Below are 15,350 nucleotides of genomic sequence, written 5' to 3'. Positions count from 1 at the left end.
CCAGGAAGTGCTGTTTTTCCTGAAAGCTCTCTGTTCCATTGGATGCCTTGCCTCCATTTAAAGGGATATCAACCAGATTCCTTTTCCTATGGCTTCCTCAAGGTGTCACCAGTCTTTAGACATAGTTTCAGGCTTTTATTTTGAAAAACGAGCGAGAAAGATATCATCGCATCAGTGGATAGCTGGGTGTTCGCAGAGTTTTGCTTGCACAACAGAGTGAGGCAGCCATTGTCTCTCCCTCTCCTATTGAAGCGACAGTCCCGGTTGATATATTATTGATTATATATTTCAAAAACAACCTGAGGATTGATAATAAAAAATGTGTAAAATGTTTCTGTGGACATTACGGATACTATTTGGAATTTTCCTCTGCGATGTCGTGACTGCTCGAGCCTATGGATTTCTGAACATAACGCGCCAAACAAATGGAGGTATTTTGGATATAAAAATAATCTTTATGGAACAAAAGGAACATTTATTGTGTAACTGGGAGTCTCGCAAATATCCGAAGAGCATCAAAGGTAAGCGATTTAATCTATTGCTTTTCTGACTTTCGTGACCAATCTACTTGGCTGCTCGTGTTTGTAATATTTTGTCTACTGAGAGAGATGTTCTTACATAAACGCTTGTTATGCTTTCGCCGAAAAGCTGTATTGAAATCTGACACGCCAGGTGGATTAACCCTAGCAGATGTTAATGAGAATGTAGCGAAATGCTTGTGCTTCTAATTCCGGCCGTGCAGTAGATCTAATAAGTAATCTAACAATTTCACAACAACTACCTTATACACCCAAATGTAAATTAATGATTAAGAATATGTACATATAAATATATGGATGAGTGATGGCCAAACAACATAGGCAAGATGCAGTAGATGGTATAGAGTACAGTATATACATATGAGTAGTGTAGGGTATGTATACATTGTTTAAAGTGACGAGTGATACATTACATTTATTATATACATTTTTTATTATTAAAGTGGCTAGGGATTTGAGTCAGTATGTTGGCAGAGCCTCTCAATGTTAGTGGTGGCTGTTTAACAGTTTGATGGCCTGTTTTTCAGTCTCTCGGTCCCAGCTTTGATGCACCTGTACTGACCTCACAGGCAGTGGCTCGTGTGGTTGTTGTCCTTGATCTTTTTGGCCTTCCTGTGACATCGGGTGGTGTAGGTGTCCTGGAGGGCAGGTAGTTTGCCCCCAGTGATGTGTTGTGCAGACATCACTACTCTCTGGAGAGCCTTACGGTTGTGGGCGGAGCAGTTGCCATACCAGGCGGTGATACACCCCGACAGGATGCTCTCGATTGTGCATCTCTAAAGGTTTGTGAGTGTTTTTGGTGACAAGCCACATTTCTTCAGCCTCCTGAGGTTGAAGAGGCGCATTGCACCTTCTTCACCACGCTGTCTGCGTGGGTGGACCATTTCAGTTTGTCTGTGATGTGTACGCCGAGGAACATAAAACTTTCCACCTTCTCCAGTACTGTCCCGTCGATGTGAATAGGGGGGTGCTCCCTCTGCTGTTTCCTGAAGTCCACGATCATCTCCTTTGTTTTGTTGACGTTGAGTGTGAGGTTATTTTCCTGACACCACACTCCGAGGGCCATGACCTCCTCCCTGTAGGCGATCTCGTTGTTGTTGGTAATCAAGCCTACCACTGTAGTGTCATCTGCAAACTTGATGATTGAGTTGGAGGCGTGCTTGGCCACACAGTCATGGGTGAACAGGGAGTACAGGAGATGGCTGAGAACACACCCTTGTGGGGCCCCAGTGTTGAAGATCAGCGGGGTGGAGATGTTGTTTCCTACCCTCACCACCTGGGGGCGGCCCATCAGAAAGTCCAGGACCCAGTTGCACAGGGCGGGGTCGAGACCCAGGGTCTCGAGCTTAATGACGAGTTTGGAGGGCACAATGCTGTTAAATGCTGAGCTGTAATCGATTAACAGCATTCTTACATAGGTATTCCTCAATGCCATCGGATGAATCCCGGAACATATTCCAGTCTGTGCTACCAAAACAGTCCTGTAGCTTAGCATCTGCATCATCTGTCCACTTTTTTATTGAGCAAGTCACTAGTGCTTCCTGCTTTAATTTTTGCTTGTGATCACAAATCAGGAGGATAGAATTTTGGTCAGATTTGCCAAATGGAGGGTGAGGGAGAGCTTTGTATGTATCTCTGTGTGTGAGTAAAGGTGTGAGTAAAGGTGGTCCAGAGTTTTTTCCCTCTGTTTGCACATTCAACATGCTGATAGAAATTTGATATGTTTTCCTGCATTAAAGTCCCCGGCTAATAGGAGCATTGCCTCTGGGTGAGTGTTTTCCTGTTTGCTTATGGCAGTATACAGCTCATTGAGTACGGTCTTAGTGCCAGCATCGGTCTGTGGTGGTATGCTACGAAAAATACAGATGAAAACTCTCTAGGTAGATAGTGTGGTCCACAGCTTATCATGACATACTCTACCTCAGGAGGGAAAACCTTGAGACTTCCTTCGACTCCGTGAAGAATAAGATATTACAGTTTTGAATGTCACGTTGGTAGTTTAATCTTCCGCGTAGGTCATCGATTTCTTTTCTCCAAAAATTGCATGTTTGCTAGCAGAATGGAAGGAAGTGGGGGTTTATTCGATCACCTACAAATTCTCAGAAGGCAGCCCACTCTCTGGCCCCTTTTTCCACGCAAATGACGGGGATCTGGGCCTGTTCAAGGGAAAGCAGTATATCATTCACATCGGGCTCGTCGGTCTCGTTAAAGGTAAAAAAGGATTCAGCCAGTCCGTGGTGAGTAATCACAGTTCTGATGTCCAAAAGTTATTTTCGGTCATAAGAGATGGTAGCAGCAACATTATGTACAAAACAAGTTAAACAATAAGTTACAAACAACGCAAAGAAACAAACAAAAAAACACAATTGGTTAGGAATAGCTAACACATCAGCCTTGTTCTCTGGCGCCATCTAGGACTTAGGTACTTACAGTAAATAAAAATATAAATGCAACATGTACAACACGTGTCATCAGCTGAAATAAAATATCCCAGAAATCTTCTGTGTGCACTAAAACATCACACATTTGTTGACATCCCTGTTAGTGAGCATTTCTCCTGTGCCAATGTAATCCATCCACCTGACAGGTGTGGCATATCAATTATTACACAGGTGCACCTTGTGCTAGGAGAAATACAAGGCCACTCTAAAATGAGAAGTTTTGTCACACAGCACAATGCCACAGATGTCTAAAATGTTGAGGGAGTGTGCAATTGGCATGCAGGAATGTCCACCAGAGCTATTGCCAGAGAATTGAATGTTAATTTCTCTACCGTAAGCCACTTCCAATGTTACTTTCGAGAATTTGGCAGTACATCCAACCAGCCTCACAACCGCAGACCATGTGTAACCAAGCCAGCCCAGGACCTCTACATCTGGCTTCTTCACCTGCGGGATCCTCTGAGACCAGACACCTGGACAGCTGATGAAACTGTGGGTTTGCACAACCAAAGAATTTCTGCAGACTGTTAGAAACCATCTCAGGGAATCTCATCTGCATGCTCTTCATCCTCCCCAGGGTCTTGACCTGACTGCAGTTTGGCATCGTAACCGACTTCAGTAGGCAAATGCTCAACTTCGATGGCCACTGGCACGCTGGAGAAGTGTGCTCTTCATGGATTAATCCCGGTTTAGACTGTACCGGGCAGAAGGCAACTTTGCTCAGCCATTTGAAGAGAAGTGGGACAACATTCCAAAGTCCACAATCAACAGCCTGATCAACTCTATGCGAAGAAGACGTGTTGCGGTGAATGAGGTAAATTGTGGTCACAACAGATACTGACTGGTTTTCTGGTCCATGTCGCTACCTCTTTTAACTGTGATCAACAGATGCATATCTGTATTCCCAGGCAGGTGAAATCCATAGATCAGGGCCTAATGAATTTATTTAAATTGACTGATTTCCTTGTATGAACTGTAACTCAGTAAAAATCTTTGAAATTGTTGCATGTTGCGTTTGTTTTTGTTCAGTGTATTTCACAGATGGCATGAAAGTGGTCCCTCTCAACAGCAGAGGGCAGTGAGATCCTGCTTAAAGAGAATGACTATCTGTGTGTTGTTGTTGGTGGGTGTTTACATGTTGTTTTGAGTGTTTTTGAGTGGCTCAATCAGAGAGTCAGAGATACTCTATGTTTTACTTTGATCCTACATGCACTCACCTCCCCTGTACCTTACCCTCTCCTCTTATATTCTCACCTCCCCTCATCCCTCCCCTGTACCTTACCCTCTCCTCTTATATTCTCACCTCCCCTCATCCCTCCCCTGTACCTTACCCTCTCCTCTTATATTCTCACCTCCCCTCATCCCTCCCCTGTACCTTACCCTCTCCTCTTATTTTCTCACCTCCCCTCATCCCTCTCCTGAACCTTACCCTCTCCTCTTATATTCTCACCTCCCCTCATCCCTCTCATGTACCTTACCCTCTCATCTAATCTTCTCACCTCCTCTCATCCCTCTTCTGTACCTTACCCTCTCATCTAATCTTCTCACCTCCTCTCATCCCTCTCCTGTACCTTACCATCTCCTCTAATCTTCTCACATCTCTCTCCTGTACCTTACCCTCTCCTCTAATCTTCTCACCTCCTCTCATCCCTCTCCTGTACCTTACCCTCTCCTCTAATCTTCGCACCTCCTCTCATCCCTCTCCTGTACCTTACCATCTCCTCTAATCTTCTCACCTCCTCTCATCCCTCTCCTGTACCTTACCCTCTCCTCTAATCTTCTCACCTCCTCTCATCCCTCTCCTGTACCTTACCATCTCCTCTAATCTTGTTGTCACTTCTGTTCCACTCTCATGGCCGCTTCTCCCCTTTCACCATCTGTACCATCCTCTCCATCCATCTGCTCTTATTCCTCTCCTCGCCTCACCTCTATTCTCTGACCCTCTCCATCCATTTAACCTCATCTCCTCTGCTCCCCCTCCTTTCCTCTCCTCCCACCTTGAACTTAGTCCCCTTCCTTCTATCCTCCTCACTCTCCTCCCCTGAAACATCCTCTCACCTTGAGCTTGGTGCCATCCATCAGGAGGAGCTGCTCCCCGTCGATGTCCCTGGCAGTGAACTCTGGGATGTACTGCTCCATGTTCAACCCCTTCAGCCACTGGCACACCTGCTGGGTGCTCCACGACGATACTAGGCACAGCGGCTCGTCTATAGGCTGGAAGGAAGGTTGCCCAAGATATTCAGTAATCGAGTACAATTGCGTTGCTTCAGCTTCCTAATATGAAAAATAGCTTTTTGTGAGTTAGCAGTCTGAAGAGCATGTTAATCTGCCCCCTGGTGGTCATGAATAACATAACACAAAACAATTTAGCCTTGCCCCTCAGTGCAGCGACATACAGCGAACGTATTACACCCACTGATATGTATCTTTAGGTTGCATTGACTGACTTACAAAGCTGCCTCTATAGTCTAGACCCCCTTGAGTCACACACACACGTACGCACACAAACAACATTGTTTAACTGATCTAACCGCTGGTTTGGTGTTGTTAGCCTGGTGGCGAGCAGAGTCCTGTCAGGTTGGCTGTCTGCCAGACACTGAGGTGTTCTCAGAATGTCTATCCACCGGCGGTGAATAAACATGATATCAACATACAGGCAGACTTTTCCTATGGGCCTTGGTTGGTTTGAGAGCCCCTCTATTTTACATTATTAGCCAAAGGTTTTATAGAAAGTGGATTACATGACCTAGGCTACCATATACAAACACTGTTCCGTTACTTCAACCATGCTAATTCAGGTAACGTGCTCTGCTGGAAGGCAAAACAGCACATTCCCCATTGGGATTTTCCGTCTCACCAACAACTGGGACACACACCTACTCTCACACGCTTACTCAACCAGGTGTGATTAAGTCCTGGGTTCAAATACTATTTATTTTTCTTTTAAATACTTTGAGTGTTTCATTGAGTGAACCTGAGGTGTGTTAGTGTTAGCCGAGAACATAAGGTAACATTATCTTATGTCTGAGAAGGTGGTCTGTTTTGGGTCTAAACTGCCACTACAAATAATAATGTGGCGTTCTACTATTGTACATTTAGCAGGAATAGGAAAGTCATTTGCAGTTTGATTATTGCCACTGAAATGGCATAGTAATCTTTACTGTTTGATGTTTCACTGTAACATTTCAGAATGTTCAATGAAATCATCCCACCGAAATTTCAACGAAAGGAACATGTTCGGCACAAATGGAAACCCAGTTGAGCGCACCTCCGGAGTGGCAGATGGGCAGGGTTCGCACTTTGGAGACTATTCCATTGGTTCCTTTGCGCCAGGCATGCGTCACACAATCAAGTGCAGGTTAAAATATTTGGGGGAAAAAGCAAATACTATCTGTACCCAGGTCTGACCTGTATCCTGCATCCCTCTGTAATGGCAGCTTAAGGAGATGAGAGGGAGAGAGTCATAAAGCCCCTCTGAAAACCCAATATCCCCTCCAACAAGCTGAGCCAAATCAGATGTGACGGGAGGGAGAGAGAACTAGTTTACCGGAGGTAATTGATTCCCTAATCACTGTGCAGCCGTGTCTGACAACGTCTGGCCAGAGAGTGTTTTTGAGAGAGCAGAGCACTCACCCGACTCAGGCTTTAAAAACACCAGGACCACACACTCTGCACTCTGCACTGTTATGGATCTAAGTGAACTGCTTGGAACTTCTATTTGAATGCAGTGTGTGCTATAGTATGAATAGTGTAAGCTAGTTGCCACAGGTAACCAAGAAGACATAACTACGTCCAGTTGGGGTTATTTCAGGTAATGGTACACATTTTACTAAAGAAGAATTCAGAGTTTTGTTGGTACACTATTACAGATTTGAGTGGAACGCTACTTTAATCAAAAATAGTATCTTGCATTCTCTCTCTGAACAGTGATCCAGGCCTCAGGCAAACCTTCTGTCTCATATACGGTATCATAATGAAATAGAGTTTAGATCCATTTAGTCCTAGGCAGAGAATGCCCACTACCACCACCACAACTGCATTAGGACGGCCCTTACCTCGTCTGAGGACTGGGAGAGGGTCTGGTAGCGTTGTGAGGAGCGGGAGGACGAGTCGGCTGTGGTCCCACTGGAGGCGTGAGGGGGACTACAGGGGGGCGGTGAGAACTCATCACTCAGGGCAGACTCCTGAGGGAGGGAGGGAGGGAGGGAGGGAGGGAGGGAAGGAGGGAAGGAGGGAGGGAGGGAGGGAGTAAATACCGCTTTCTCCACATTGTTTCCAGTATTCTTTGACACTTTGGGATTAAGTACAAGTGCACAGTGATATTTTTATTCAGTGTGACCACTGTGGTCAAACAGCATTGGATCGATTGATTTGTCCAGTTCAAGATCAATTACATCTGACAATAGTAGGATATTAATGCATTGTTTGTAAACCTTACTTTCAAACAGTTGTAGCTTAGAAATATAAAATGTTTGGTCACAGCAGTAACACTGAAAAATAATATATAAGCATCATATTTTGGATGAATTGCCCTCTCAAATGATGCCCCTGCAAACACATATGCATGCACACACACACAACAAAAACTCACACAGACACACAGCCCTATAACAGCCCTTGACAGTCCCCTTGAGAGCCACAGTGCAGGGGCCCAAACCTTCAGTGCAGAGGAGGAATGCAAAGTCATGGGTATCTGCCTTCTCTCCAGACACCAGGCTTATTAGGGTTGAGTCCCAAAGGGCACTCTGTTCCCTACACTACCGGTCCAAAGTTTTAGAACACCTACTCATTCAAGGGTTTTTCTTTATTTCTTACTATTTTCTACATTGTAGAAAAATAACGAACACATCAAAACTATGAAATAACACATAAGGAATCATGTAGTAACCAAAAAAGGTTTAAACAAATCAAAATATATTTTATATTTGAGATTCTTCAAAGTAGCCACCCTTTGCCTTGGACAGCTTTGCACACTCTTGGCATTCTCTCAACCAGCTTCACCTGGAATGTTTTTCCAACAGTCATATAATGAGCACTTGTTGGCTTCTTTTCCTTCACTCTGCGGTCCAACTCATTCCAAACCCTCTCAATTGGGTTGAGGTCGGGTGATTGTGGAGGTCAGGTCATCTGATACAGCACTCCATCACTCTCCTTCATGGTCAAATAGCCCTTACACAGCCTGGAGGTGTGTTCGGTCATACTCCTGTTGAAAAACAAATGATAGTCCCACTAAGCCCAACCAGATGGGATGGCGTATCACTGTAGAATGCTTTGGTAACCATGCTGGTTAAGTATGCCTTGAATTCTAAATAAATCACTGACAGTGTCACCAGCAAAGTACACCCACAACATAACCCCTCCTCCATGCTTTACGGTGGGAAATACGCATGCAGAGATCATCCGTAATACCCACAAGCCGCAACTCACGAAAACACAGTGGGTGGAACCAAAAATCTCCAATTTGGACTCCAGACCAAAGGACAGATTTCCACCTGTTTAATGTCCATTGCTTGTGTTTCTTGACCCAAGCAAATCTCTCCTTCTCATTGGTGTCCTTTAGTAGGGGTTTCTTTGCTACAATTCGACCACAAAGGCCAGAATCACAGTCTCCCCTGAACAGTTGACGTTGAGATGTGTCTGTTACTTGAACTCTGTGAAGAATTTATTTGGGCTGCAATTTCTGAGGCTGGTAATGCTAATGAACTTATCCTCTGCAGCAGAGGTAACTCTGGCTCGGTCTTTCATTCCTGTGGCAGTCCTCATGAGAGCCAGTTTCATCATAGTGCTTGATCGTTTCTGCAACTGCACTTGAAGAAACTTTAAAAGTTCTTGACATTTTTCGGATTGACTGACCTTCATGTTGTAATGTACTGATGGACTGTCGTTTCTCTTTGCTTATTTGAGCTGTTCTTGCCATAATATGGACTTGGTCCTTTACCAAATATGACTATCTTCTGTATACCCCCCGTAACTTGTCACAACACAACTGATTGGCTCAAACGCAATAAGGAAAGAAATTCCACAAATGAACTTTTAAGGCGGCACACCTGTTAATTGAAATGCATTCCAGGTGACTACCACATGAAACTGGTTGAGAGAACAATAAGCATGTGCAAAGCTGTCATCAAGGCAAAGGGTGGCTATTTGAAGAATCTCTAATCTAAAATATATTTTGATTAGTTTAACACTTTATTGGTTACTACATGATTCCATATGTGTTATTTCACCGTTTTGATGTCTTCGCTGTTATTCTACAATGTAGAAAATAGTCCAAATAAAGAAAAACCCTTGAATGAGTAGGTATTCTAAAACTTTTAACCGGCAGTGTATATAGTGCATTACTTTTGACAATGGTGAAAAAATTGTCATGCTTGGGTAAAAATAAAGATACCTTAATAGAAAATGACTCAAGTAAAATTGAAAGTCACCCAGTAAAATACTACTTGAGCAAAAGTCTAAAAGTATTTGGTTTTAAATATACTTAAGCATCAAAAGTAAATGTAATTGCTAAAATATACTTAAGTATCAAATGTTAAGCAAAGCAGAAGTCACAATTTTCTTGTATACATTTTTTTACGGTTAGCCAGGGGCACACTCCTACACTCAGCCGTCATTTACAAAGTGTTTAGTGAGTCAGTACAGATACCCAAAAAAAACACTTAAGTAGTACTTTCAAGTATTTTTCCTTAAGTACTTTATACCACTGATTTTTGACCAGGGCCCATAGGGCTCTGTTCAAAAGTAGTGCACTATGCATGCTAGAGCTATTAACCCAGTTGGACAGGCACACAGTGGTTGAAAGGGATTTAACGGCCCTCTGCTTTCAATGGGAAGCTGCAGCTTTAATTGCTGTGCAGAGCGAAGGACCCCGGCCTCCATGCTGATGACTAAGTGCATCTGGGATGCTTTGCCTAGCTACTCCTCACTATTAAACCCCATGGAGCTCTGTTCTAAATTGCACTCTAGTCCCTATAAAGTGCACTACATTTGCCCTGTAGTCAAAAGTATTGCACTTTACGGGAAATAAAGGTGCTATTTGGGATAGGCCCATGCTCCCAACATGTTGCTAAGTTTTTTTTTAGATGTGTCATGTGGCAGGTGTTAGAGAGTATGTATAAACACTCCCCCTGCCCCAATATTTGGGAGGGTTTTGACTCAGAATGGATCAAACCAAGTGAAGCTGAGAGGGGTGGATGGGTGTTTTCTCCCATAGAGGGCTATATTGATGAACTCACCGAACTTAGCCTGCCAATGGTTAATTCAAAGTTGTTGTTTTTTAAAGCATATGTAAACAAGGGCATTATAATATCTATTAACCACTCCTCACAGCTCTGCTGTGTTTCGTTCCTTTTTTTGTTAAACGGTAATCTAGTTGTCTTGACATTGATGTTGTGGTTAGCTAAAAGCATCGCAGCGGTCAAGTCACCAAGGTGAGTAAATCAACAGCATCGATTGCATCATGGGATTTCTGCCTACGGCTGCAAATGTGGGCAAAGAGAGACCTCCAACAAGAAACATATGTATTGTTCGGTGTCCTGTGGGTGTACCTACTGGTTATATGTTTTCATGGCAAGGATATGGACAGGCTACACATGAACATATTAGCAGAAAGAATGTCATCATCTATGGCAGAGATATATCTCAATATGCAACATACCATATTTGTTGTGCTGACAAGGGCTTATACCACCTTTGATCTATAAAGCAATGTGTCCACATAAGCAGCAAAACTATAAAGCTCCAAGAGCCAGGCATGCTCTTAACTATACGTTTGACAGTGAAATACAAACACTTTGATATACGAACACACACCTTGTTTTATTACATCAATGGTGTGTTTGAGCGGCTGTATATTTCTTATCAGTCCTTCCTGTGTTTCTTAGCTAAACGGCCATTGGCCCACAAGCTTCTGAAAAATAATCTATTTCCCTTAGAAATACTCAGGCCTTTGGCAGAGGCTTTAATTAGCTGGTGCAAAGTCAGTGGGAGGCATATGTCTGCCTTCCTGGGTATTTTGAACGGACAACCACGATAAGCCTATCTTCTTCCTATAACCCTGTACCTCAGCTTCTTTCTTCTGTATATTAAGCTATGTTTTCCATCCAATAGATGCGCATGTAACAAACCATGTAAGAGGACGACAGCAACACCAAAATCCCTCAATATGGTCAATCGGATCTAACAACTGAAGAGTCTCTTGCATCGGTGCCATGTTCTTGTTTTAACTCCCGAAGTCATCTGTCAATATCTTTTCTGAAACAGGTTACATTTGACACGAGTATGTGACATTGTGCCGCCCAAAGGGCCATCGATTTCCCCTCTGTGTAAATGTAGCCGTGCTTGTCGATAAATGTCGAATAGCAGCACCCTCTTGGACACAGAGGAAAACGCGCCCTGCTTCCTAATTGGGTTTCAATCCCTCAGACTCTTCACAGGAGCTGAGTCACACCATGGGCCTCTCCAGATCAATTATATATACAGTTAGGGAGAACAAGTAGTTGATAACCTGCAAAATCGGCAGTGTTTCCTACTTACGAAGCATGTAGAGGTCTGTCATTTTTATCATAGGTACACTTCAACTGTGAGAGATGGAATCTAAAACAAAAATCCAGAAAATCACATTGTATGATTTTTAAGTAATTAATTTGCATTTTATTGCATGACATAAATATTTGATCACCTACCAACCAGTAAGAATTCCGGCTCTCACAGACCTGTTAGTTTTTCTTTAAGAAGCCCTCCTGTTCTCCACTCATTACCTGTATTAACTGCACCTGTTTGGACTCGTTACCTGTATAAAAGACACCTGTCCACACACTCAATCAAACAGACTCCAACCTCTCCACAATGGCCAAGACCAGAGAGCTGTGTAAGGACATCAGGGATAAAATTGTAGACCTGCACAAGGCTGGGATGGGCTACAGAACAATAGGCAAGCAGCTTGGTGAGAAGGCTACAACTGTTGACGCAATTATTAGAAAATGGAAGAAGTGGAAGAAGTTCAAGATGACGGTCAATCTCACCTCGTGGGGCATCAATGATCATGAGGAAGATGAGGGATCAGCCCAGAACTACACGGCAGGACCTGGTCAATGACCTGAAGAGAGCTGGGACCACAGTCTCAAAGAAAACCATTAGTAACACACTACGCCGTCATGGATTAAAATCCTGCAGCACACGCAAGGTCCCCCTGCTCAAGCCAGCGCATGTCCAGGCCCGTCTGAAGTTTGCCAATGACCATCTGGATGATCCAGAGGGGGAATGGGATAAGGTCATGTGGTCTGATGAGACAAAAATAGAGCTTTTTGGTCTAAACTCCACTCGCCGTGTTTGGAGGAAGAAAAAGGATGAGTACAACCCCAAGAACATCATCCCAACCGTGAAGCATGGAGGTGGAAACATCATTCTTTGGGGATGCTTTTCTGCAAAGGGGACAAGACGACTGCACCGTATTGAGGGGAGGATGGATGGGGCCATGTATCGCGAGATCTTGGCCATCTTGACTCCTTCCCTCAGGAAGAGCATTGAAGATGGGTCGTGGCTGGGTCTTCCAGCATGACAACGACCCGAAACACACAGCCAGGGCAACTAAGGAGTGGCTCCGTAAGAAGCATCTCAAGGTCCTGGAGTGGCCTAGCCAGTCTCCAGACCTGAACCCAATAGAAAATCTTTGAAGGGAGCTGAAAGTCCGTATTACCCAGCGACAGCCCCAAAACATGAAGGATCTGGAGAAGGTCTGTATGCAGGAGTGGGCCAAAATCCCTGCTGCAGTGTGTGCAAACCTGGTCAAGAACTACAGGAAACATATGATCTCTGTAATTGCAAACAAAGGTTTCTGTACCAAATATTAAGTTCTGCTTTTCTGATGTATCAAATACTTATGTCATGCAATAAAATGGAAATTAATTACTTAAAAATCATACAATGAGATTTTCAGGATTTTTGTTTTAGATTCCGTCTCTCACAGTTGAAGTGTACCTATGATAAAAAATGACAGACCTCTACGTGCTTTGTAAGTAGGAAAACCTGCAAAATCAGCAGTGTATCAAATACTTGTTCTCCCCTCTGTTTGTGTGTATGTGTGAGAGAAAGAGAGAGAGAGAGAGAGAGGGAGAGAGATGGATGGATGGATGGATGGATGGATGGATGGATGGATGGATGGAGAGAGAGTGTGGGAGTGAGATGGAAGGAGAAGAACAAAGAGGGAGAGAGGCTTAGGATGACAAAACTAGACGATGCTAGTCGCGTCTACGCAAAAGTGTTTATAGAAGTGTAGCAGTTTTATATCTCTGGTGTCTGCTTCTCTCATCTGGTGACTGTTTTCATTTGATGTGCATTTGAAGCTCAAACCCAGTAGGAGAGTTTTCTCCTTCTTGACAATTTGTAAAAAGAATTTGCCATATCTCCAAGGGTAACAGCAGAATCCGTTTCTTGGTTATTTAAACTGTGGAATGTATAGACGGTTTGGTTGTTTAGCAACAAAACCGACGCATGTGCAACTACATTATGGGGCAAAACAAGGGTTGGCCTAGATTGTTGACAACATGTAAACTATATTTTGTCTCCAATGTTTATTGAAAACAAAAATACAGTTGCACAATGAGCACTTATCTCTCAAAAACATCATTACAGTTATTGCTTAGCTTATTGGTTAGCTAGATATCTAGCCATTTTTCTTTCTCATATTAGCATAGAGGTGACAGTCAAAACACCTCAAAACAAGACATGGTATCAAGAAAAAGTTTAAATGAGCTGAAACGAGCCACTTACAATTCACCATGTGACAGTTTCTTCAAATTGTTGCTAGCTATCTGGCCATCCAGAACCATAACAACACATGTCCTTTGAAGTGAGCGCATCATTTTTGTGACATTGTCAGATGTGGCAGAAATCTTAATGACAGACATGAAATGAAGACTAGACTATATGCTAATGCTAACATAAACACACGAGGCCTCTGATAATGATAAAAACACAAAGTGGACAATGGTGGAAGTAACATAATAGTGCAGTCTGACCTAAATATGATATCTGCAGGCGTCTGTCTATATGTTATTGTGGATGTGAGTAACCTGGGAGTTGGACTTGCGGGGGCTGCAGTCCTGTGAGACCAGTTTGGGGGAGCAGGGCGGAGTTGCCCCGGACGACACGGAGCCCCTGGTGCTGTCAGTGAACCAGGAGAAAGGCACGAAAGAGCCAGAGGACCTGGACGGGCTCTCAGATGGCTCCCTGTGCAGAGAAAGACCGATATTCAATATGCTAACTGAATGAGCCAAAATGGTGCCTTTAATATACTAACTAGGTCTAATAGAGCCAACATTTTGCCTCCTGTATTGAAACAGAGGGACAGAGCCAAAATGGCTTCCCATGGACTCACCGGCTTCCCATTGACAGTCTGTTTGACTTGTCTTTTCTGACCCTCACATAGGAGCGTCTCAACGTGACCCTTCAGAAGAACAAAAAAATGGTGGTTTAAAATCAACAGAAAGCACCAGTTTTGAAACGGACAAATTTACAATGTGTTTACAATGTAAACCGTTTAAATGTCTGTATATTGAGCACTTACCCCAGGTCCAAGAATCTCCTCTTGGTCTTCTTGTCAAAGATAAGGCTGTTGTTGCCGGGGTCAGCCGGGCTGGTGTCTCGACTGTCTTCTGAAACTAACACTGAGAAGAAAAAAAATGGCAATTAGCACATTATTGATTAATCAAAGCATTTTTTTTTTATACATTAACCAACCATTACCAACATTTTGGTGTGGCCTTAATGGTATGGTGGTTGTGTATCAATACATTCATGGCTGTGTGTGTGTGTGTGTGTGTGTGTGTGTGTGTGTGTGTGTGTGTGTGTGTGTGTGTGTGTGTGTGTGTGTGTGTGTGTGTGTGTGTGTGTGTGTGTGTGTGTGTGTGTGTGTGTTTTGCCTATTTAGGCTTAATATACCATAGTTAATATCACAGTGCATGTAATTCTTAGTGTGGGGAGTTGGACTGTAATAACTAGGATGAGGATTTTCTTGCCCAATGCAGATGTCTGCCTCTCGTACCCTCACTGTCTGGGCGTCGTGCCCGTCGAATGTAAACAGGCGAGCAGTCCGAACTGGGACACGACTTGGAGGGAGAGCTGTTGGGCGTGGTCACCAGGGCCTCCTGAGACGTGGCATTTGTCAGCTGGCGGTACCGCCCCCGAGGGGCTGGCGACCCGGTCCCGCCCTCCTCCGGGGAGCGCCGTAAGGAGGAGGTGTCGAAGGAGAACACGGGGCTCCGTAAGGTGGGACAAGGGGAGGACGAGGACAGGAGCGAATCAGGAGAAGGGGAGGAGCCTCCTCGCAGGGTGGAGTGGAGGGGGGAACGGACGGAGTCCAGACACTATG

At 44.0% G+C, this 15,350-nt stretch overlaps 1 protein-coding gene across 1 annotated transcript in view; it reads right to left on the bottom strand.

Annotated features, from left to right (window-relative positions):
• LOC118384470 (sterile alpha motif domain-containing protein 14-like) overlaps positions 1 to 15,350 on the bottom strand; it is a 40,871-nt gene that overhangs the window by 4,207 nt on the left and 21,314 nt on the right. Inside the window, exons 4-9 of the mRNA XM_035771040.2 lie at positions 15,024 to 15,345; positions 14,547 to 14,646; positions 14,358 to 14,426; positions 14,053 to 14,209; positions 7,036 to 7,164; positions 5,039 to 5,194 (exon numbers count right to left, since the gene is read on the bottom strand). Coding sequence (XP_035626933.2) covers positions 5,039 to 5,194; positions 7,036 to 7,164; positions 14,053 to 14,209; positions 14,358 to 14,426; positions 14,547 to 14,646; positions 15,024 to 15,345 — 933 coding nt within the window. The remainder of the gene's footprint in view (positions 1 to 5,038; positions 5,195 to 7,035; positions 7,165 to 14,052; positions 14,210 to 14,357; positions 14,427 to 14,546; positions 14,647 to 15,023; positions 15,346 to 15,350) is intronic.

Source organism: Oncorhynchus keta, chromosome 5, assembly GCF_023373465.1.
Source record: "Oncorhynchus keta strain PuntledgeMale-10-30-2019 chromosome 5, Oket_V2, whole genome shotgun sequence".
Classification (NCBI taxonomy): Eukaryota; Metazoa; Chordata; class Actinopteri; order Salmoniformes; family Salmonidae; genus Oncorhynchus; species Oncorhynchus keta.
Note: the sequence above shows the minus strand (reverse complement) of the source record. Positions and strands in the feature narration are given on the sequence as shown.